At 33.7% G+C, this 24,994-nt stretch overlaps 2 protein-coding genes across 11 annotated transcripts in view; one reads left to right on the forward strand and one right to left on the reverse strand.

Annotated features, from left to right (window-relative positions):
• The window catches only part of Shal (potassium voltage-gated channel protein Shal), a 286,553-nt gene that overhangs the window by 167,894 nt on the left and 93,665 nt on the right, over positions 1–24,994 (forward strand). The gene's annotated exons all lie outside the window — the stretch shown is intronic.
• The window catches only part of LOC145968047 (glycine receptor subunit alpha-2-like), a 294,643-nt gene that overhangs the window by 55,943 nt on the left and 213,706 nt on the right, over positions 1–24,994 (reverse strand). For 7 of the 10 annotated variants that reach the window (XM_083093257.1, XM_083093255.1, XM_083093263.1 and 4 more), the window contains 5 exons: positions 20,627–20,754; positions 11,194–12,096; positions 9,451–9,627; positions 1,805–1,910; positions 1,571–1,723 (listed from right to left, as the gene is read on the reverse strand). In XM_083093257.1, coding sequence (XP_082949383.1) covers positions 1,571–1,723; positions 1,805–1,910; positions 9,451–9,627; positions 11,194–12,096; positions 20,627–20,754 — 1,467 coding nt within the window. The remainder of the gene's footprint in view (positions 1–1,570; positions 1,724–1,804; positions 1,911–9,450; positions 9,628–11,193; positions 12,097–20,626; positions 20,755–24,994) is intronic. The other 3 variants (XM_083093256.1, XM_083093262.1, XM_083093264.1) reach the window with 3 other exon arrangements.

A 24,994-nucleotide genomic window follows, 5' to 3' on the forward strand; every position in this document is an offset into this window, starting at 1 on the left:
AAAACTTACTTGATTTCTGCAATTTTTTTCTCAAATTAATCATTAAGATTTTATAAAATATTTTTGTAAAAGAAATTGCAATTATCTTACAATAAGGTTCAGTTGTATTAACAATTATTTTGTGCTGCAAATTGAATTGAATATTATTATTTAATGCTTAATGAGATAATTTCGTAATTAAATATATACAAGGATCGTGTTGTTTTTCCACTAATTTTCTCGCACGAATCTGTTTTGTACTAAAATTTTAATTTATTATTATATAAAATATGTTACTGTAAATTAACATGTAGCGTGAGTTTCTAAGAGTAAGTTTCTTTCTTTGTAAGTTTGATCTCCCTTTAGATCAGTTATATATTCTAAAAATAATTTGTAACAAAATTTTATTGCAAGCGTATTAAAAATACTACGCCATGCGACACACATGGAAAATTCTTATTTAAAAAATTCTTATTAAAAAAATGACAATAATAAAAATCACATTTAACTTGTTAATCTTTTCATTGCGATTACATTGAAGAAAGTTTTTCTTTTATTCAGAGAAAAGAAAATGTTGAATATACATAATTATAACGAAATATTGCGGCACACAAGAAATTGTGGCTTATCATTACGTCGACATAGTCATTCCAACTTTTCATAATGCATGGAACAATGGATCGCTGCAATCATGCGTTCTTTATTTCTTTCGCTCTAATTTATTCAGTCCTGTAATTCCGCATTGTGCTTATTATTACCTTCATCCGAGCTCAACAGAATGCATAATGCACTGAGTTGCGTCAGTTATGCATCGAGATCATGATCTGGCATTTCTGTCAGTTAAACGCATTGTGCATTTTCTTTTTCGGCATGTCGATCGGTTGCAGCCTGTAACCGGATGCAGCCCGATGCATTGTGTATCGTGAGGCACGCACATTGTTTCCCGTAGCTGGCCAGAGCTCTGGGTTCAATTGCTCGATACGCCAGATTTCGGAAAATTTTTCAGGGCAAACACGCGCCCAGCGTAATTAGAACGCAGAATGTAATAACAACTACGCGGCGCGTCCTTCGATTAATTCCCAATTAATTTACGATCGCCGATAGTTGATTTGTCGTTGATTCGCGCGCAGATGCGTCGCTCTCGCGTTACAATAATAATCCGTTATTAATTCACATCGCACCGCGCATTGTGCCGCGACAGTCGTCCGCGTAGCGCGATGCGTTAATAATTTAACGCGACTTTCTCGCGACAATAGAAGTCCAATTAAACGCTTAGCACCGATAGAAAACAGAAAGCGGAAAGCGGTCATTCTTCGAACATAGTTTTTCGTGTCGATATATTTTTTGTTACAAAGTATTATTCATGTTGACGAAAAACATGCGAGCCTCGTATTTTCCAAACGAATTGATTGCAAATAAGAAATGTAATCAAATAATGAAAAAAAGAGAGAAGACAGATAAGATTGTTTAGAAAGATGTGAAAGAAATGCGTAAAGTGATACAAACTGCTATAGAGTTAAAATAATAAATATAGAAAACAATGATAACAATGGAGTTAGAGGAGAGATTGCCGTATCCCTATTGGACTAACCTGCAGAGACAGAAAGCGATTTCCACGGAATGTTTGTGATTGGCGGTCTTGTAGAAATGCTGCAGCGCTTCCATGCACTCGTTTCTCGCGCACGTCGTCGAATCGCAATGGTTCAAAACAGGCTGCAGCAGGTTTTTGCATTCTGGATCGTTTCTGCGCAAAGAAAAAGAATTTTTATTTGCGACTTATTCGGTGTAAAATCGGTGGTAATCGGTTACTAAATTTAAAACTTACTTGCAAGATGTATAAGCATGATGGCACGTGCTGGGCAGGATCAGTTTAACTGGCTGCTGAATTTTGTCGATGTCCGATGTGGAGGATGATATTATCACGCCTGTTTCTATGAAAAAAAACAAAGTGTTACTGAACAAAAAGTGCTAGGTCAATAATTGGGGTAAACTGGAATCTGATTTTAATTCTTTTGCATGGATTGTGCATCTTTGAATGAAACAATATCACATTTCTCATTCTATGAATGAAAAGCGCTTGCGAAGATAGTTAATTTAAAATCCGATTATCATATCCCTCTCATAATATTTCTTTACAATGTTGGTCTATTATAAAAATTGGTTGGTCTATTATAAAAAATTATAAAAATAAAGATCTCTGAAACAAATTTTACGTTGCGAGTTAAGAAAAAGCGGATGTCTATAAAAAAGAGAAAAACAAGAGATTTTCCACGATTTATTCCGATTCATAAAGAATATGTTGCCATATAGATACGCGCTTCCAAAATATCTCACTTGAATTTACATTGATCAATTTACGAAAATAACAAAGTAAAATTTTCATTATAACCTACGAAACTTTTCCAATTAGCGCCATGTTATGCAGTTGTATCTCAGGCGCGCGCGGTCGCATTTGATAAATTGTGAAAAGCATCGTTTATCATGAATACGTCTACTATTGTACGAGCACGATATGAAGGTTCTTCCAGCACAAATTGAAACGCGAGCTTCTATCATCGATCGTAACATCGGGCGCAACACTTTTCCTCGAAAGAGATCGGCATCGACGTAGTTAAATATGGTAGCCTGAGCTCGCCGTCTATTATTTATATATATATATATATATATATATATATATATATATATATAATGCACTGTTTACACAGCCACTGGGGAGACCCACTTTTCTCACCGGTGGACACGAATAAATGATAAATCATCAACGTCGTACCGAGTGCATTGACGTGCTATAGAAGAGAGTTGAATGGTGCCTCTCCGTTATTTTCGAAAACTCCGTGGATACTTATGAATCCCAATCAGAACGAACAGTTAATTTCTCATTACCATTTAAATGTAATGTTATTAAAATTCACAAAATTTGTGATAAAATTTGATCAAATCCAAAAATTGATCAAGCCCCAGATTATTCTGACCTCTTAAATGAATATTTTCTCTATGAATTTCAAGAGAAGGAAAATCGATATTTCGCGCTGCGAAATATTTTCGCGATTGGAAACATAATAATGAACCATCGTGGAAATTTGTTGCCAGTTTCAAATTCCCTAACAGATTTAAATCCAACATAATTGTCATGGGAGGAGGAAAAAAATAGTTTCCATCCGATAACGAATGATTGTCATCATTAACCGACAGCCCCTCTTCGATTGATGGACTCCGGTGACGGGGTTAATGATCGCGGGAAAGAAGCACCGGTGAATATCAGGAAGAAAGAACGGAGCTACCTTTTGGCCATATGGAGGGGGAAAAAAGGGTCTAGGATTCCCCATGAGAAGAACCGCCCTATCAGATGACTGGCCATAAGTTAACCACCATGGCGAGCGTGGCTACGACGCACTTTATTAAGACAAACGAGCGGCCGCCAAACCCCTGGCAACCCTTCGGAGGCCTTAATCGCACTCCTGAATTGTTTGCAGGCTGCGTGTATACGTGTATTTATTTCAACATACAGGAATATCGATTACTGCTTAAAGTTTCAATAAAAGCGACGGTCAAAGATAAATATACAGAAAATTGCAATATATGGTATGATGCATAAAAATATTAGTCAAGTGTAAAACCTTTTTAGAAAAAGTTATTTTAGAATTTATCAAATTAATATACAGATTATAAAGCGAAATATGTTGTTTTTAAAACTAGCATCTTTATTTTTTAGTACCAGCATCTTTCTTAGTATTTTTAAACAATTCAGATATATTTCGTAACAAGATAACAAGAATTTAAAGAAAAGTTAAAAATGTCTTTTTTTTCCTTTTATTATTCGTATTGATTTAATAAAAGTCGAATATATCAGACCACAGATACCGAAGCCCGACAAGATTGAAATGTATTTCAAAGATTGTCAGAACGTAAATCGGAACACGCATCAAGCATTTCCGATAGAATTTCGATATCACACAAGTTCCATTCGTTCGGCGCGTTGCAGGAAGAAGAACAAGAGCAATCCCGAGCGGCGGTAATTGAAACTCGTGTCGCACCAACGTCCTCGAAATCGATGCCGAGCTCGCTTTTGCGCATCGCGAGATATATCGCGGTTTCTCGATCAGGTGAGGATCTCTTCGGTGACACAGGTGCGCGGATGCAGAAATTCGCTTGGTGAGTCGTTAGACTCTCGAACGAACGAGATCATTTGCTCATGGAGGATGCAGCTGGTTAAAACGTCACGAGTAAAACACGTGCTCATCCTATGCTCAGCACTTAGGCTAACGATGGCAAATTTAAAGTGCACTTTTCGTCTATTAAGCAAGAGAAATCGTGTTTTCCTTAAATAAAAGATATCCTCGATATTATTTCGAATATCTATGGCACTCTACAATAATATTAATTAAATAAAAAATGTAAATTATATAAAATTATATCAAATTATGTTAATGTATCAAAAATTCTATCTTTAAAATATCTTTATCAAAAAATTTGATAAAGAAAAGCGCCTAATAATATCGTAGTAAGTTGATACACTATCAATTTTTCAAAACACAAACTGATCAAACTAGTGGACATAATTTTAATTAATCTTTGTTAGTTTGATGAATCTTTGTTAGTCATCTTGAAGCGAGAAAATTCGACAAATTTTTACATCAACAAATCCGCCCGTGCATTCTAGTTCTGTAAAATACATTCATGAGATGCAATCAGACATATCAAATAGAAATGATGAAATGTGACAGGAGCTGTCAAGACATTTGAAATCTCCGAATCAAATTGTAATTTACGCTCGACTTCATGTTTCTGTGACTTCCATTAAATTTCACTTATTACACCCAGAAATAACCAGAATCGTGAATATGTCTTTCAAACTCGTGACCGCGATTTTTGTCGCGATGCACCGCGAAGTTGACAGGAATGCAAACTGTCGGTTAACGAAATTGCAACTTCAACGTCAACGCTCAACATGATTTGTCTGTCGCATTGCATATTCAACGCAGACATTAAACTGGCGAGAAGCATATCCCGACATTGCGCGATACTAACGATTGAATGCGGTTGTTAAAGAAGATCAAGATTCATGGTGTAATTCATTTTCTCACTCGTCGCAAGACCAGTACGAGAAATCCAAAGCCATTAATTCTTGTTCGTAACCGTGGGTTTTAACGTTAAACTAATGAAATCGACTCAGTTAACTCCGGAAGTAAATTTCGTCGAGCACAAAATTTGCCTCGATAATGTTATTCTTCATGTTTTAGCGATTCAACCATGTCGGTTCTTTAAAAAACTTTCATTACACATTTGATTTAAATATTAAACGTTTGATGTAAAAATCAGACACAATTAAATAAAATACTTATCGCTATAAGTTTATAACGTGATGATATCCGTCATGTTTAGTTACATTTTATTACATAATGTAAATTAAATAATATTGTGTAAAATTTTTTATTATATTTAATTATATATATTATATATACTAAACAATAAACAATTAAATTTGAAGAGGAACAAGAAAGATTAAATAAAGATAGAAGAACTTTTTCGCTTCATAATTTAAATTATATAATATAATAATATTATAAATTCGGCAATTTTTTACAATAAAACGGTTGAATATATAATAAACTGTTTTAATATATAAAATAAAAACGGGAAAAATACACAATCTATCAAATGTCAATTAATAAAGAAGCGAGCGAACATACTCATTAATTATTAGCTTACTACCCCGTAGAGCACAGTCTCGGTTTTATATATATATATATATATATATAAAACCGAGACTATGCTCTACGGTAGTAAGCTATATATATATATATCGGTTATTTATATATTTGAAACCGCAATAAATATCCGTAATTGATCGGCCAACCGAGTAATTAGCGCAGCTGTAATTGAGAGAAAATCGCTTTAAAGAAGTGCGCAAAACGCTGAGCGAGCATCGTTTCCCGATCGCAATTGCATTTCCCATATTTGACGTTAATTGGCCGCGCAGGCAATTAGTTACAGCAATAATTATAGAGAAACAAGATCCGCACTGGTGCCAAAAACGCTAGCTAATCGCGACTATTATTCATGATATGATATTAGACAAAAAATTTTCCAACATTAATGTCTAATATTATCATACTTTAATTAATGAAGATAATTCACGTAATTTTGCCGTTATTCGATAAACTTCGATTATTAATTAAATCAGTTTATCTGTGTTATTTCCAACAAACTGTGGCATTTGTCATTTTAAAATAAAAATACCAAAAAATAAAAAAAATCCTAGTTTTAAAACTGCAAGATAACCATGATTAACTTTCTTGGCTTTCAAATATATTTTTATCGAATCATTTATTTTGTTTTGACGAAACATTAGAATAGAAAAAAGAGTAACGCATGCTATTACAATGTATACATATTTCAGCTTTTATTATTTTAGGAAAAGAAGTAACACTTCGGTTTTCAAATAATTGATTTTACATGCTTTTTTAAAAATGGATTTTATAATTAATTTTCTTCTGGTTTATTAACTTCGGATGCCAAAAATGTATATAGATGATGGGTATCATATCGCAACGTTAAATCATTTTTAAAAAACTGATTAAATCTGTTAATTGACGATAAAAACGTGCATAACGTGCGATTATGAAATATGATTTGAATCACTAGTTATTTTTTACGTGGTATTAATTACTGCAACAGAATTCCAATGAATTAGTTCAGATACATATATACGCATGTTTTTTTCATTTTTCTTTTCATATTTTTCTTTTTTCTTCTTTTTTTCGTTCGTTATTTCTTTGAATATGAAAACATATAAATAGACACGTGACGTTCGCACGAATTGTTATCGATAAGATTACATAAATAAACCATTATATTTATAATGATTGAATGCCGATATACGAAAATACGATATCTACTATCAAAATATTATCAGTATTCCAAATGTTATAATGTTTTGTAAACAAATTTTTAAAATTTAATTCTGAAATCTGTCAGTTGCATGTAAAAGAATTTGATTAAAGAGATTGGAATAAAAATTCCCCTATCACATTGCAAATAAAAATTGTTTATTTAATATTTCCTTCGATATTAAAAGAAATCAACTGAAAAATAGACTCAATCTTTTGAGGAAAATTTAGCAAAAACGTAATAAGAGGTCAAGATATTTTTGCGATTGCAAATTCGCAGACTTATTTTTCAGAATTTGTTTTTACATGAATTACTTTAAAATTGAAAAGGCAATTAAATAATATAAATAAATATAAAAAAAACTTGCAAATATAGACAAAAGAGAGAAAATATAAACAGAGAGAGAATTAATCTCTTGACAAGCACTATTTCTCTTAATCAATAACAAAGTTGAGAGATGAAGTGAGTGAGCACTTGCTTTCGCAGGCGTGTTTCTCTCGAATCTGAGAAATAGTGATCCATGTATGTAAAAAACCGTAATATAATATCGAACACGACGAAAACTTGGGCAAATCTTGTACGATGGCGAATTAAAGTTCGAAATCCGGCGGCTCGAGAAATAATATGCGGACGCGCAAGAGAGATACGAGGAGCGGCAGGAAATGAGAGCAACCGGAGAGAGAGTCGAAATTAAATTAAACTTTCGCCGCGATAAATCTTACTCGTTGAGGTGATATCTTCGCGAGATATTACGTCGGAGATGCGATCGATCGTCCGCTCTTTCATCGCGTCGACGAAAGATCGCGATCGTCGAAGTAATCTGAAGATTAATTTCTATTATTTGTCCGTTCTATCATTTATCTTGATTATCTCGCGAATTAATAATTACTGATATATATATATTTTTTTTGCCCTTTTATATATATATGTACATTTCCTGAAACTTCTTCTATTTATAAAGTTTGTAAAAAACTGCGATATAATTCATATTTCACTCTCTCTCTCTCTCTCTCTCTTATGCTATTATATAATCTTGTCTTCTTTTTAATTGCAGAAGTAATATAATTTATATTTTTTTCGCTACATAAACTTCTTTAGAATATATTGCAACATCCTACATAATTTTAATTTTATACATAAATTGTATAATAAAATAAATAAAACTATTTATACAACATATATAACTTCATAAATAAAATAGAAAAATTTTAAATAAAATAAATAAAATATTGTGTGGAGAAGTAAAAGTTCAAAAAATCAGTTTTTGCAATATATCGATATACATACCAAGTGAAGCAATTTATTTATTCGGCTTGTAATAAACTTGCACGTGGAAATATATTTTTTGCGCGAAAACTAATGAATTTTATTTTTTGGTGCATTGAATCAGCTCACTGGGGAGCATTTTTATTGTAATTGATTATCACTATTCGATATTGAAACGGATATTTTTTTTCCGTCAGAATACGAAAAAATATTTCGGATGCGCGTAGATTTACTCAATGCGCGATATAATTAATATTTTCAGCGAGTTTATTGTTATAAATTTTCAAAATACTATTGTAATACTATAAACCTTCTCCTCCCTTTTTTATCTTGCTTTCTGTATTTGCAATATGTAAACAAATTTAAATAAAAAATGTTTACCGCGTTACATTCATTTCTCGCGTATAATAATCAATTTCTATCTTCATTTTTTTAAAAAATAAGAGTACATAATATTTTTCTATATTTCATCTCCACATCTTATCCAAGATGAGGAATGAAGCATTTGCAATACGTCCTTATATAAGATGATTTACTGCCGCCGAAACTTAATGACAATTACCGCATCTCAGTCTACGATGAAAGTCATATACATAAAAATGATCTCATATATCCATTTTCTCTAGGTTTTCCTCGCACAAAACTCACTTATCCGTCAACGGTGCGCTGTCGCAGGCAGTTTGTAGGAAGGGATGAATTTGCGCGACACATTAAAACAAATGGAATTTTCCATGACGTGTAGCAGTGATGTTGCGACATTTTTAACATTTTTAACCCACCGTTACAAGCATGAATGATCATCTTGAAAAAAATTTATGATCCCGCATCGAGTGCGTTGTTACTTGTGTTGATTACGCGCAATTTGTGCGAATATCGAAGAAAGCAGTCGGTGGCAGTTCCGTTTTCACGCATCATTTCGCATAAAATAGCTCATGGCAACGATGAGCGAGACAATTCAATTTTTTAAATTATAAATTATTATTATGAACTATTATTATAAATTTCTTAAATTATTTAATAATAATAAATTTAATGAATATAATATTATAAGCAATTTTAAAGTTAAAATGATTTTTGTGTATCTTTTTTTTGTACATAATAATAAAAAGAATATATAATCAATAATATATATTTTTAAGACCATGATATATTCTTTTAATTTTATATTTAGTCACAATTTACTCTGCATAAAATGTAATATTCATTTTTAATCGCACATGATCACATTTTCGATTAAAAAATAATCTACTTGACATATTTTTTAATCTATTTAACATGTTAAGAATAGGATTACACTTGCGATGGAAAACTCACGTTCGAGATCATCCGTTAGATTTCTCTTGTGATGAATGCGATGATGATGGCCCACTGGGATGGGGATTTGCTTCATGGTGAGTAGATCCCGATGCTTAGTGTCGATCAGTGGATTTTCCAATTGCGACTCGATCACTTCGAAGCTGGTGGAATTGTCGGGATGGGCGATGACCTTCACTGTAAACGACCGAGCGTAACAAGTTGCGCACAGAGAGAGAATGCAATCTTCGCAATAAATCCACGCGAAAGAGGACGTCCTTTAACAGGATCTTTCATCCATCTCCCTTATAAAGAGGAAACGGAAGAAAAATCGCGATCGCGCGCAATTTTGAAAATCATAAGGGAATCGCGCCCATTTGAAATTATAGCTACACTCGCGAGTGAAATTGCACGCGGAGGTCATTGCGAAATTGCAAAAGTCTTTTTTGAATAAATCTACGAAAATATTTATGCGCGAAATTTGCTGTGAATGATGCCGTAGCGCAACGCGACGAGTCTGAGAAATTAATGCGACGAAATTGAAAGCTTTTTTTTCCCGGCTGCTACAGTCGCATCAGAATGCGAGAACGAGGCAAATGATTAATCACGACTTTCTGACCCGTCTTAAGTGCACTCAGGTGCATTAAATGAAATTTTTTTCTTGCTAAAATAAAGAAATAAGCAAAGAAGTTATTGCCCTTCCATCTGCAACAAAATCTATTCTTTTCTTTTTTCATTAATAAATAAGAAAAGAAGTTTCAAGACAATTAAGATTATTAAAGTAGACTTAAGATGAACGTTTCTCTAATGATCGAAATTTGTTTTCTACAATAACAATATAAAACAATATACGACTGAAATATAATCTCTATTTTTTTAATAAAAATATTATTTTATATATTATTTTATATAATACACTAACATTTCTCTTTTCATTTTTGTAATATTTGTATAAAAATTATATTAGATTTTACTACTTCTTCAAATTTGATATTGATTTTTATATTAATATTATTATAATTAGATAATTAGAATTCATTACTACGTTAAAATGAAATAAAATACTTATAAATTCTAATATTTTTGAAACAATATTACTAATAAATTAAAAAATTATCTGTAAAGAGTCAGAATAATTCCGAGCTAAGAATTATAAAGGAATAATTAGAATTAGAAACTTAAATTTTTAATCATTGCTGTTTCTCTTTGCTCAGGAAGCCTTTCACATTAATTCTTTCTGCTATTATTACAATGCTAATAAGATAAGGCGAAATATATTTTTATAATCTACCTATTTTATATATTTATTTATATAATTAATAATTCAGTTGCTTTTAAATAAATTCCTATTAAATAAATTATTGAAGAGAACATTGGCAGGCAGATGGATATCTCAAATATATTTTCATTTTTCATGTCAATTATATATTTGTAACTGAAAAAGCAACACAAACTATAAAAATTTTACTGTGTTATTTGATTAATCATCGTAGTTAATAATTAAACTTAACAGATTTTTTATCTCGATCGATCACATTTCCGACTTTACTTAAAAATGTTTCAGACCGTCAGTTTATTTTTCTCCATTTCTAATTTCTCGAATCTGCTGCTGTCAAAGTATGATTCAAGAGAAAACACGATTATATGTCTATCGCAGTGCTCGCGCGGCTTGATATCTTCTCCCAGAGTATCCTAAACGTATCTCTGGACAGCTTCCTTCTCAAAGTAAGATCCTTCGAGCGCCTCGTTGGGCTCAGTACGAACCTTGGTCGACGAACCCTTCGAAGACTTGGAAATCGAAGAGCCGGTCGACGGGCAGCGCGCCTGGCTTGATCTCGTCATCGAGATCGTCGTCGTCGACAATCGCGCGGTGCTCGTAGGTAGGCCTGGGCGCGAACTTCCTCGGGACCGGCAGCCGGGGTGGCTCGGCCTGGCCGGGCCCGCGTGCCCCTAACGGCTCGTCCAGCACGGTAGGCGTGGGACGAGCGGCCGCCGACGCATACGAGCCCGCCGACGACGACGACAGCGTCGCGACGACGGACGGCGGTGCAGATAGTGCAGGGTGCTCACGATGGTGGTGGTGCTGGTGATGGTGGTGTTGGTGCCGATGTTGGTGCAGGTGCGCGTCATGCTCGCTTTGGGGCTGCAGGTGCACTGTGCTGGAGGCGCGATCATGCTTGGACAACGAAGAAGAAGAAGAAGAAGAAGAAGAAGAGGAAGAAGAAGAAGAAGAGGAGGAGAAGGAGGAAGAAGATCCATCTATCGATCGATCCGGATGATCAGCGCCTGGAGGACGCGAGGTCGCCGCGCGATCCTCGTACCGATTCACGTCGGTCTTGTACCGGTGCAAATCGATCCGAGGATCGTACGTCTCGACGACGAGGACGGCTGGCTTGGCGGGTCGCTCCGGCGCCTCCTGGTAGCCGTGATGATGCCGATTGCCGTGACGGTGATGGTCTTGGCGTCGGTCGCCGGACTCCCGTAAATCGTACGTGCTGTCAGGATCGTAGTACGATGGGGTGCGCGCGGTCCAGGGGAACAGAAAATGGGGGTACATACTGGTCGGTGGCAACCAGATCTCCTGGTAGTTCTCCTGCTGCGGGTCGAACGGGTACAGGGCCGAATCCGTGCCCGACAGGTCTACGGAGGTGGAGGAGGGCAGGACCTCTGTAACACAGAAGCAGAGCCGCGGACGAGAACGGAGTGAGTGAGGGTGCGCGTTCGCCATCGGTAACGCAACGTGCGGGGTCTGCGTGCTGTTGTTGTAGGGTTAAGTGTCGTGACGATGGTGGTGGTGACAGTGATGGTGGTGATAGTGATAATGGTAATTATGGTGCATCGGCATAACGGACACTGATGAAGGATCTCATCGCGAAGAGGAGGTTTCGGCACGATATCTCGTTAGAGGATAATATACTAGCTTATGTATCTGTCGCGACCTAAAGATCATGAATGCTCCAAAAACAAAATTATGAATGTAACATTACATATCAAAAATTAATGAAACACATTTCAGTTACTAAATGCATCTATACATTCGTGTTTGGAAATCGTCCTTGAAAATTTTATTAGTATCCGGAACTTTTTTAGAAGGTAACAGAAAATATATAAAATAAATAGGAAAGGAATAATATCATAAAAATAGCGATAAACTATTACGAGATATTTAATGAAAACATATTTAAATCAATTGTCTTAAATACAAATCTAAACTATATATATTGCCTCTTCAAATATAGCATTTAATTTTGTTAATTCTTTGATAATATTTAATTTAAAGGATATTAATACTTTTGGTATCATATCGATTCTGTTTAGAAAATATTTTCTTGGAAGATATTTTATCAAATGTCAACTTTTCGCATTTCGAATTCTTGTCATCGAATATTAAATCGTGAAAATGTTTTTATAGAATTGCTTCCTTTAAATATTTTTGTTATGAAAAACCGATGAAAGAAATTATGAGAGATGGGAAATATGATAATACTGTTATTCTGTTGTTCCATATTTGAGAATTAAGGAAAATGAATATGTCAAAATGTCAAGTATATGAGGTAAATTATACTGAAAGAAGCATTATTTTATGCAGAACTATAATTATAGAAAGGAAATATACATGCGGAAGTAAACCGGGCAATTTGTACCACGTTGCATATAAGATAATCAACGAACAATGCTTCGTTGCAGACCGTGATATCCAATTGTTTTTGAAATAAATATCAAATACGTGGATGTATTCAGAGAAATTGTAATAAAAGAAATTAAAACGTCCATAAATGAATAGGTAAATTAACGTTCATAAATGAATAGGTAAATTGCTATTATTAGATTTTTTTAATAGTCGATTAAAAATCCCTTTGTCATAGTGCACTTTTAATATATCTGTATTTTTAATCATTCCAAGTGCGTTGATAATTGAAATAATACATTAGTAACAAAAAAGCGGTTCTAGATATACTCGCAATAAAAAAATTTCAGTCTTATTGGATTTATTAAATAAAAGCAAATTGTACAGCTATAAAATAAAATTTAATTAATTTATTATATCTCAAACTACTTGTGAAAATTGGATCCAGTTTTGTAGAAAAAAAACAACCAATAATATATTATTACAAATTGCTTTTAAAATGTATATTAAGCATAGAAGATATACTCGGACAAATAACAACGCGAAAGATCTCCTTTCCGTTAATTGAAAAATCTACCTTTATCGCAATTCGCTTTTAATTCTTAAGCTTTCAATTGACATGAAACTAATTTGATCCAATTGCTTTTGCGAAAGGAGTAACAAACGCAAATACACTCGGAAAATCATGAAATGGTGTTTGAGAGGAAATAGTAAGTGCCATTAAAACCAATTCGAGATTCAATCGAAACCAATCCAAGTTCAACCTTCAAAAGCAATCCTCGAGTTCAATCCTTTTAATGTCAATTACATAATTCGGTTCTTTCGCAATTTTACATTTACACTTTCCACATGCTTGTAATGTCTCAAATTGATTCGATCAATGTACCTTATTTTAACGAAGCTTACGTGTTTCGATCAACTTTCTTAAACTATTGCTTGCTAACAATTAACCAAATTGTGTGAATTACTTCGAACATTATTAACGAGCTGTAAATATCACCGTAAACCTCGCGACGATGTTAGCATTTTCTCGTTTGTCGGGCGCGAAATAAGAAGCCGGCAAGAATACGAAGTTAAACGAACCGGTCGATAATCGAAATCGACAGACGACCCGGCGTCTCCTCTTGAGAGAGCGTTCGGGCTCCTTCGGGAATTCCGCCGAAACCTGAAACTCCACTCAGGACCGAGGGATCCTCGCATTGAACGTTACTGCACGCGAGAAATTATCCCGGTGTGACGCGGTGCTCGCCAAGCGTGATTTCGTTCTTAAGAGATTTTGGGATTCCCGAGGGATCGTCGCGAAGCAGCCGACCAGGAGCGTTAACCTTCTGTTCCACGTCGATCGTTCGCAAACGAAACGGAGATCCGAATAAATTATTCGCACCGTGCGTACCGTAATTCCTCCTCTCCCATACTTAATTATACATTATATTTTTTTCTCTCGCGTTGCATGTTTTTTTTATTTCGAAATCCTTTTATTGCGAGTTTGGTAAATTTATAATTAAGAAAAGAAAAAATAGATATAATTAAATAGATATAATTTATTTATTAAATTTATTTATTGAATTATATATCTTTATAAGGATTAAATGTATCATCAGAATTCAACTCGTCCAATTAATTCCTTAATTATTCATTTTTTAAACAAAACATATTATGTTAAAGCAAAAAACTTTACAAGATACTTCGCTATACTTACCTATTGGATATTTCTACTAGAATATAGAGAAACGACATTGAATGCTTTAGACAAATTTATTTTTATTAAGTATCAAAATAGTCAAACTTATTTTAATCGTTGACGCGATTCATTTGCCGTCGAATAAACTCTGATATCGATCTGGTGTCTTCCGTAATAAATCGTTTGACGATGCTGAGGAACGAAGGGAAGAGTATAGTGAGTCGAGTACAGAGAGTAGATAGAGTCGTAGTAGGCACTACACACACTAACAGGCTACACACTTTAGATAGAAAACAAGCTGTAAGTTACGGGCATGCGGGTGCCGATTCATCGATTCTCCAGTGCGGATTCTCAGCATGCAGAAGTACGACATGCGGTGCACGATTTCCTGGTGCTCTCCGCCCCGTAGGATCATCCGGGAGGCTTATCGCCTCCACTTCGGACTCGCGCTTCATCCGTCAAGCGTACGCGATTCATATTTCACGATGCGAGCAATCTTGACCGATCGTGACGTCGAGATTCGTCGTAGTGGATTTATGACAACAAAGGAAAATTGCGCGAGTGTCGATTGAGTTCTGTCAATCATTTTATCGCGGTAGATCCAGTACAAAAGAATTGATAAGTCACTGAATTGAAGTACGAGGTAAATTGGAAAAGTTTGGATTTTTTTTTACAAGAACGTGAAAACTTGGAAGATTGAATATAAACGCGATGTACAATAATAATCAAATATAACAATACACCTTGCGTCGATTATTCATAAACACACAAAAGGGAATAGATCAATGTGATAACATCTCCAAAGATATATCGTTATGCTCGATATAATGCGACCATTAATATTAAAATAGGGAATCTGATTAGGCTAAGAGTCGCACAATCGCGAATATTATGCAGCGATATTCCCACGACGCCGCTTCGTCTCGATAGTGTTTTCCCCGTCTCGTCGATTTATCTCGCGTTTGTCGATGGGGCGCGAGTGATCGCGCGGCGCGTCGAAATATTCATGACGTATATAAACACGATAGAAATATATATATACATATATATGTAGTGCGAGATCGCAGAGACGGATGAGACGAGAGACACTCTCGGGGATAGCCTCCAAGGACGGTGGCAAGGATATTGGTCTCGAAACGCGAATCCTCCCCGGGCGGAGTGCGTTCTCATGGGGGGTGTGCTGGGGTGCGCTTTCTCGTGCAGACGTTTCTCTCGTGCGTTCCGGGATTTCGAGGATCGATCTCCTCGCGCGCGATTCCTCGGGCCACCCTCTATCGTGGGAAGGAAGGAGGGGAGGGAGGAGAGGACGAACGTCTTCCTTTCGTGTACCGGACCGGCAAGGAGGACCCCCGTCCCTCCCCTCGCCTCCCTCAACGAACCCCTTCGAGGTAACGATCGAACGTCTCGAGACGTCTTCGATTCTGAGTGTCTCGTGCTCCGCTGCGTCGGTGTGCTTCTTTTTATTAACCTCGGATGAGTAACGTGAGATGCAATAGATCCCAGTGATAACCAAGATAGCTGGAAGCTTGGTGATATTTGGAGAGAGATATGACAGTTATAGAAAGAGTTTAGTGCCTCATATTTTGAAAATTTTCGTACTTTTACACACATCATATTAAAAATATCTCTCAAATATCGTGGCCGTTAAATTCGGGTAGATGTCAGGTATCAGAGCTGTGTGTGGCAGTATTGAACATCGCACGTTACTAGAAATATTGCACCTTCGAAATGTTGTGTGCTCAAAATTAACAATCGAGCGACGATCTCGTCGGAATCAGATTTTTTTCTTATCGAAAAGATAGTTTGATTTTTTAAATAATGAACAAAATTGTGAAAAAATAAATATGATGCTTAAAAACAAGTGATTATATATTATGATAGTTTAGATATTTCAAATTTTTATATTAATTAATTATAGATTTAATAAATGAGATTCACCACAGGTTTTCTTTAGTTATTTAAGACATAAAGCTTCATTTGTATATTAATTCTTTTCAATTATTATATATAATATTATAAAAAAATATTTTATTATCTTTTATTAATATTTTATATGCGAGAAAATTATTACACCCATTATCAACTATAAAAATTAGGAGATAAAATTTATTATTAAACAAAAATGAACAAATAAGTAATTATAGATAATGCGATGATTAAAAATATTGTGTAAATATATATATTTCAGTATGTGCATGTGTGCTACAATATGTAAAACAAATAATAGAAATCAAAGATGGAAATTGATTCAATTTATTAAAGTTATAAATTTTGAACCTATTTATAAATCTCTGATTTATTAACGATTATCTTATAATTTCAAATTATTGATTTAATATGTATAGAAGAGATATAGAGAATTTAAAATATGCTATTCAAGTCTGTAATTTATATTGAAATTATTCAGTTTCAACGATAATCGTCTCTCGTTTGTTCGATATAATCATTAATAGTTACTAAATTTAGCATTTAGATAATAACATAAATTGTCATCTATGATTTGGATAACGGATGATTATTAAACCGCGATAATCATATGAAGACCGTGTATATCGATTAACCAAATATTCTTTCTAATTAATTTGCAATTTGCAATTTGCACAAAGATAGAGACGTAATCGAATGATCGATAGATACGATTGGGCAAGTCTGGAATACTTCATGTCGAAGATTCGATCGTTTGCAACAACAAGAAGTAATTTAATTCGATTGCGGAGGAGTAGTTGGAGCGTTTAAATAAATTTCGTGTTCGAGCGGCACTCCTTCTCCTTTCTCACTCTCCTTTCTCCCTCATTGCTATTCATACACCTACCGTCTGGTTGTTCGATATCTTGGGGAAAGAAGAATGGAGTATGGCAAAGGGCCGGCCCATTTAAAATCGCGCTTCCAATTTCAATTCGAGATCCAGATTTACATACCAGACGAGTCGTTTAGCATTACCGCGATTCAAACGTATGGTTTATTTTTAACTTCCCTTGCACAGAAAAGACAGCAACAAAAAGCCGATTCGCTTTTAAAGAGAATATAAAGAATTCTTCAAATAAAATTTAGAAAAACCTTTTGTCCACAAGTATTCATAATTAGCAAATATATTTTAGTCCCTTTGAAAAGTTTTCAGATAAAACGTAAATGAACATATTCAAAAATACAATATGTATTGCTCGATTAATAGTTATCGAAAAATATAATTATATTATCTGAATATTTATATATATTTTGAGAAAAAGAGCGATTAATAATAATTGCACAATTATAGTAATTATTTGTGAGCAAAACGATCAAATCTTCGACGGTGAAAAAAGTTAAACTTTATACGAGAGACACAAATAGCGTTCCAATATCTATTTAAAATTCTATCTATCGATTTGCAAGACTTTTACATTATTTATTTCAGCGCAATATTTTTGCTCGTAATAACTATTTGGAACTCATTGGTTCACAGACCGAAAGAATAATTTCTCCAGGTTGTAAGACGCATTTGCCATTTGAGTTCGCTACGAGAGTTGTGTCGCTAATTATAAAATTATATTAGTTTGCACTTGTTATGGCGGTCTGAGCTGTCATCGACGTAATGTATAACATTTAAAATTAATTGGAAATTGCGGTCGAAAGAGAGACGCAGGATTTCTTCTTCGCGAAGTAAAGCAGTTTGCCCCGCCGAGAGCTAAACCGAAATGTTTGTAGTACATTATGTTCGTGTAACATCGAGGTTAATTACGTTATAACATTGTTACCGTAATAACTAATTGTTCGCTTATGTTTCCGTGCTGCAAAACTGCTCTCGACCAGTCACGCATTCCACAAATGTTAATGCTATATCGTAGAGTGTGTATGCCGCATTCATCGCTCGCATATGCATCGTTGGCGCGCTTCATTCGTCAAACGCAACGCAAGAGACACATTTGTCACACATGCGTGTGATGCGTGTAAAGATACTTACGTTTTGTGTGCGCGCACTGCACGCTTGAATCTTAAATGTTGCCTTAAATTACGATTGTGAGGCACGAGCGGAAGCGTCGTCGATCCTGGACGTATAGTCGATATCTCAATAATTAAATATAATAATTATAATAAAAATGTGGCAAATATTCTGAATAAATAAATGTAAATGCCTACATACTGGCTTTTGTTAATATTTCATAAACGATATTATCAAGTTTATCATATCAAAATATTAAGTTCCCTAAGCTTATTACTATTTCTGTGGAAATAATTAATAGTAATATATTATTAATATAAGAAATAGTTTTAAAAATTATAGAAAAAAATTGTGTGCCGAAAAATGTATTAAAATAGTAATATAAAATATAAAATAGTAACATAAAATATAAAAAAGGATTGTGAAAAATATTATAATTGCTAAGATATAATATTTCAATCTTGATAATAATATAACGTAGCTGAAGTTATAATTTGAACATTTCTAAATAAAATAAAACCTCTTCGATGTAATTGAAATTTATATTTATATTTAAAAAAATTGTTGTTTCCTAACTGTTGCATTACACAATCCATATATTTAAAGTATCACTTATTTTCTTCCTCGAAATTAGAGGGCTTATTGTTATCTTCATTTTAATGCCTGCAACTCCCCTCTCTTTAGTTAATTACAAAGAAAGTAGCTTTATCCGAGGGTGAGGATAACGTTCTCTGACGAGCCTTGAACACCGCAGTGCCGCTTAAAAGTAATTGCCCCGTCGAGCAGCATCCTACCTTGCCCGCAACTTTGACGCTCGGGAAAAAATGAGGCAGTAACAGGAAGTGGCTTTAGTTTAGTACATGTCAGTTCTCAGCCATTCTAAACGCGAGAGCGATGCAACAATGCCTTCTCGTCTATATACTTTGTTGATAACAAACTTCATATTTTGTTGTAAAAACTTGAGAGTATTGTGGATTAATGCAATCATCTTCATATTACCGTAAAATATAAGCAAAACTTTATTTAATGTTGCGAATAAGAAATAATTTTCGTAAAGGTAATTTAAATTTATATTATATTTTTTAACATTTCTTTGCGAGAAGACGCATTTTTATGTATAATATCTGAAATAATACACGTGAAATATATATTTTATAATATTATATAATTTTATAATATTATATATTAATATTATTTATATTAAATAAATACTTTGAAATACTGGGAAATTTAAATCGATTGTAAAATGTAGTTAATTTTTATCAATTAGAATCTACACACTAAAGAGATCATTGAGATTTATCGCTGTGATCCAGGATCGACATGGACGCTCCAGTGTATACATCAACAAAAAAATACCAAATGAGAACTCTGTACAAGATACACAGACAGACACGCAAGGGTAAAACCCCATAGACTCAACGCATATACGATAGAGAAAAAACTTCTTATGAATATTGAAAATTATTTCACAACACCGACAATTGCCTTTCACAAGTGCTGATATAATTGTACTCGTTCATTCATGTCACAACAGTCTGTTCGAATCTCAATTTACGATAAAATTCGTTATCAAACGAAATCCCGTACACGTATTTACGCGTCACGCGACACACACGCGCGTTTATGCACATTGATAAAATTTGATTAACAAACGCTCAACTATTTATTCGGCATTCAAATCCGCGAACATATTTCTACTAATAACTAAACTTGATAATGAGTTTGCTTTTGCAGTGTCACAGCTTTTGTACGATTACTAATTTACACTTTGGTACTCTTTGTAATAGAACACATTAAATCCTTATTTTTTACAATCAAACAGCAATTATTGCTCGTTGACGGGAAACCGGCGCAAATTTTGCGCGCGACACACGCAATTACGTGTACGATGAAAGTATATACGAACACACGTGGATAGAGAGAAGAACAGAGAACTTTACGAATCGCGTATTATAGTTGGACTCACCAACGCAGGGATTATGGTTCACCATCAAGAAGATCTTGTCGCATCGCCGCTTCATATGATTATTCGGGCATATGCAGCCAAACATTGGCGATAGTCGCAATTGCGTCCAGGACTCATGGCAAGCATCCCTGAAACAGTAATGATAAGACATGGTTATTATCTCTCAAATGTAGTTGCCGGAAGATTTATACCGCCCGCTTTAGATTAAAAAGGAAAATTTATTAGAAAATATCTTAAAGCATTATATTCCATGAATGCATATAGCATGTGGATCATTAATTATAAAAGAATGCGACTCTTGCACTAAGGATATAAAAAATTAATGAAAAATATATGAAAGTAAATAACAATATAATAATGTGATAATAAAAAGAAAAATGCATTAAGGCGTCAACTTTATAAATGAGAAGCTTGCGCTGCACGTTTAAATGCAGGATTTAAAATCACGTTAACGGGCCATTGTGGTGCATTGTAATTGCTGCGTGACCCATTGCTTTATAAATATTATTAATTAATCGCGATGAATTCCCGCCTCGCCATCGGTCGCGTAAATCTCTCGCGGAGGATTAATGACTGGCCATCAAATATATATGTGTATATATCGGCATTTTGCCAAATACATTGCCCTACATCTGTGTGTGGCCTCCCAATAGCCGTAATAAATATTAAAATACGCAAACTCCGATATTCACTGACCTGCCGTACCTTCAATATTTCGTAATATTTTTGCTCACGTCTGTGTGTTCCAATAATCCGCGGTAATTGCAAGACATTATCGACACGATACATATCGGAATTTCAATATGCGCATAATTAGCGATTGCTATCTTCAGTGTATACATATACTATAATGCAGCGGGTACAAGAATAATCTTTTATAAGCTCGCAAATTTTTATTTATGCCACGTGATATAATATAGAATTAATATATATTCATATAATTATATGTATGTATATAAATTGTATAAAAGATTCACAATTTTTATAATAATTTAAAAGATAATAAATTTATACAATTTTCGATTTATAGAAACTCTAGAACACGTTAAAATTAATATAATACCAAAGTAAAATTAATTTTACGTAGAAATAATGAAATAGTGGTATAAAAGTGCATGATGTAATAATAGTACATAATTCTTAATACTTTATTTATTTTACTACTTTAATCTTATATATGTCAAGTTTTCTATAATGTATTATTTATATATAAATATATTGTTATACAATATTTAAACTTTAAGCAATGTTTCGTTTTAATCATTACGGATACATTTTCAGAATATACGAACAGATTGAAATTCACAAATCTACAGGGCACGTATCGTGTTTAGATTAGAATTGGAAAGCGATATTTCGAATATTCCCGACAAAGTTTGATATTGAAAACGCTATATGAACTTTTGGGAAAAAACATGAAAAGCATTTTTATTAGCATATACAAACGGCAGATTGTTCAAGTAATACTAATAAATAGCCAGAAGCATTTCCAATTAAACGGCTCATTGTGGGAAACATCATTAGAAGAGAATTTTTAAAAAATAAGAAAAGCTTCAGTGTGTCATTGTTTATTCTCTTGTTATTTTATAGAGCCAATTTTCACACACGCGCTCTACGGATTACTACGGATTACAACGGAAAACTTTGACCATCATAGTTGTAAATAGAAGTTCCCTCCCCCTCTACGGTAAAACTTCCGTTAGCTTCAGAAAGTCAATCGCGGTTACACCGTGCGCCATATCTGGCGCGAGAACCCTGATCGAGAACCGAAACCGTACTCAACTCTTTCCTCCCTTCTTCCGTCGAGGGTAACGGAGAAACTTTACGCGAGAGTCCCGACCAATTGACTTTTGAACTTACACGGGAACACTTAACGAACTTTTCCTGTGCACCAACAATTCGCCGCGAAGTAACAGCTCGATACAATGTGATACAATCGATGACACGTCGAGTAATTAAGATTGTCGCGTTGATAATTAGAAATTACATTAGATCGTTTTGTGATAGCGTAAAATAAATTATACCGGGTAAAAAGTACCTTGACACGTTCCGGGAATGCATATACAAAGCACAATGGACGTAAGGCAATTAAACTGAACTAAAAAACTAACAACGATAATAATATTGTAACGATATAATATTGTTAATAATTATAGTAGCAATTTTTAATAATTATGCAATGGTTAATAATTACGTAATTCATTTACTTATTATCTTTTTTTAAAAATGTTTTCTCTAAGCATGTTTAATGATAAACCTACATTTAACCCCATTTTTTTTCGAGTCAACGCGGCATTGGTCACTCTTTCGATGGGACTAAAAAAAATACGGACGGGAGAGCACATAGTACATAGGTAAAAGGAAATTCGATGTGGAGACTCTCGAGCTCAAAATTATTTGGGTTAATGGCACACACGCTACGGTGAATCTTGCTCGTCGAATTAGAGGTCAAAGGAGGCAAAAGCGAGCGGATGGTAAAGCTGGAACTGAAGAGACGAAACCGAGGAAGACGCATCAAAGGGTGCAAAGGGCCCACATAAGAACCAGAACGCGAGTCACGTTTCATTCCGCATCGCGTGATTTTGTTTGGCTTCTTTTCTTTCTCTTTTTGCTGAATTATTTTATTATTATATCTTAAAATCTAAAATGCTTTATTGTTATTTCTCTTTGCAGAGACCTGTAGAATTTTTTAAAGAAAAACAAATAATATACTTTAAACTGTTTAATTCTTTATGTACTAATATTAATAAATGTTTTATATATATATATATATATACTTTAAGATCAGTTTTTTTAAATAATTCGAAATTATAGAATATTATAAATTTCATCAAAAATAATAAATTATAAAATAAATCAAATATAAGACATTGGAGACAATAAAATTGATTGGAAATGATAAGATCTATAGTTTTGTAAGACGTAAAATATATAAAATAAATAATATGCATAAGTTGTTTTTATATCTTTCCAATGTCAATCTTTATAAAAGTAACAAAATATAAAGCAAGTTTTATATCAGATACAATGGAGTTATCGGATATAAAAAACTACTTTGAATCCTCAAACGTTCCAAGAGTGACGTAATACATAAATTAGATTGGAAACGAGAATTCTCGAGACATCTTTTTCTCAAGAATTTTATTTTATCGGTAACATGAATTTTATAACTGTTGAAAACAATTGACCTGACTTCGTGATCCTGTTGATATAAAAAATTCTATCTCATATGCATATATTTTTCAATACACATACAGAATAAATGTATTTTTAAGATTACCTTTTTTATTTTAACGAGTAAATAACAAATTTATCATTATTTTTATATTCACGTCTAAAATTATTAAAACTTTCTGAGATACAGAACATTTATTATGTGAAAAAGTAACATATTTATAAAATAATTTAATATAATAGATTCTGTATTTCTTTAAACACAATATATACAGTAAATAAATAAGAAAAAATACATATATTTGTATCAGATATTTGTTAGATTGAAAGATGTTATTGAAAGTTTATATGTTATATAATTATATAAGAATTCCAAATGTATTAATTTTAAATTTAGTGACACTTAAAACGTAATATGTCAATTTTTATATATGGAAGTATTCACACATTTGTTTTACACCAAAGAAAAATTTAATTTAATTACATATTAAATTATTTTCTTTCGATACTAATGTTAAACATATTTAAAAATGTAAATTAATTGTTTAAAATTATATCTGCCTATATTCGTTTCTTTTTCACATTTTATCTTATTATCTAATATTTTATATTGTTTTTTTCTTCGCGTACTGTCTACTTATCTACATTGTTATTCTATTGCTATTACACTTGATCGCTTTGCTACTACTGAATTCATGTGGCAGCTGCGAATTTCGCGACCCAGTGACCCGCGCGTTTGCGCCAATGGCGTAAATAAATCGCACCATCGCAATATGAATGCGCATAACCGGCTAAAATATAAGAAACAATAGAATAGGGAGATTCATGAACCTCATATATCGATTTCCCCGGATCCGTTCCTCCTGCCTTTCATATCCGATCGATAAGTAGCGTATCCGTTTCCGCTCCATCAATTGAGAAAACTGTTTCGAAGAAAGTCCACGTTCTGAGACAATTCGTTTTTCGTATAAAAATGGTTCTTTCTGAAGTTTCCTTCAATCTTCAAAGTTTCCGGAATTTTGTGTAACAAGATAAAAAAGATATCTTACGAAACATTAATTTTTGATATATAAGATGTGTGTCTGTGTATTCATGTATGTGTGTGTGTAAATGAAGAAGTTAAATAAAATCACATCAAGATAAAATGGGTATATGCTTTATAACAGATCTTTATCAAAACTTTTATAAAAATTA

This window comes from Camponotus vicinus, unplaced genomic scaffold (assembly GCF_025532165.1).
Source record: "Camponotus vicinus isolate PSW18456_S1 unplaced genomic scaffold, iyCamVici1.0 SCAF_3, whole genome shotgun sequence".
Lineage (NCBI taxonomy): Eukaryota > Metazoa > Arthropoda > Insecta > Hymenoptera > Formicidae > Camponotus > Camponotus vicinus.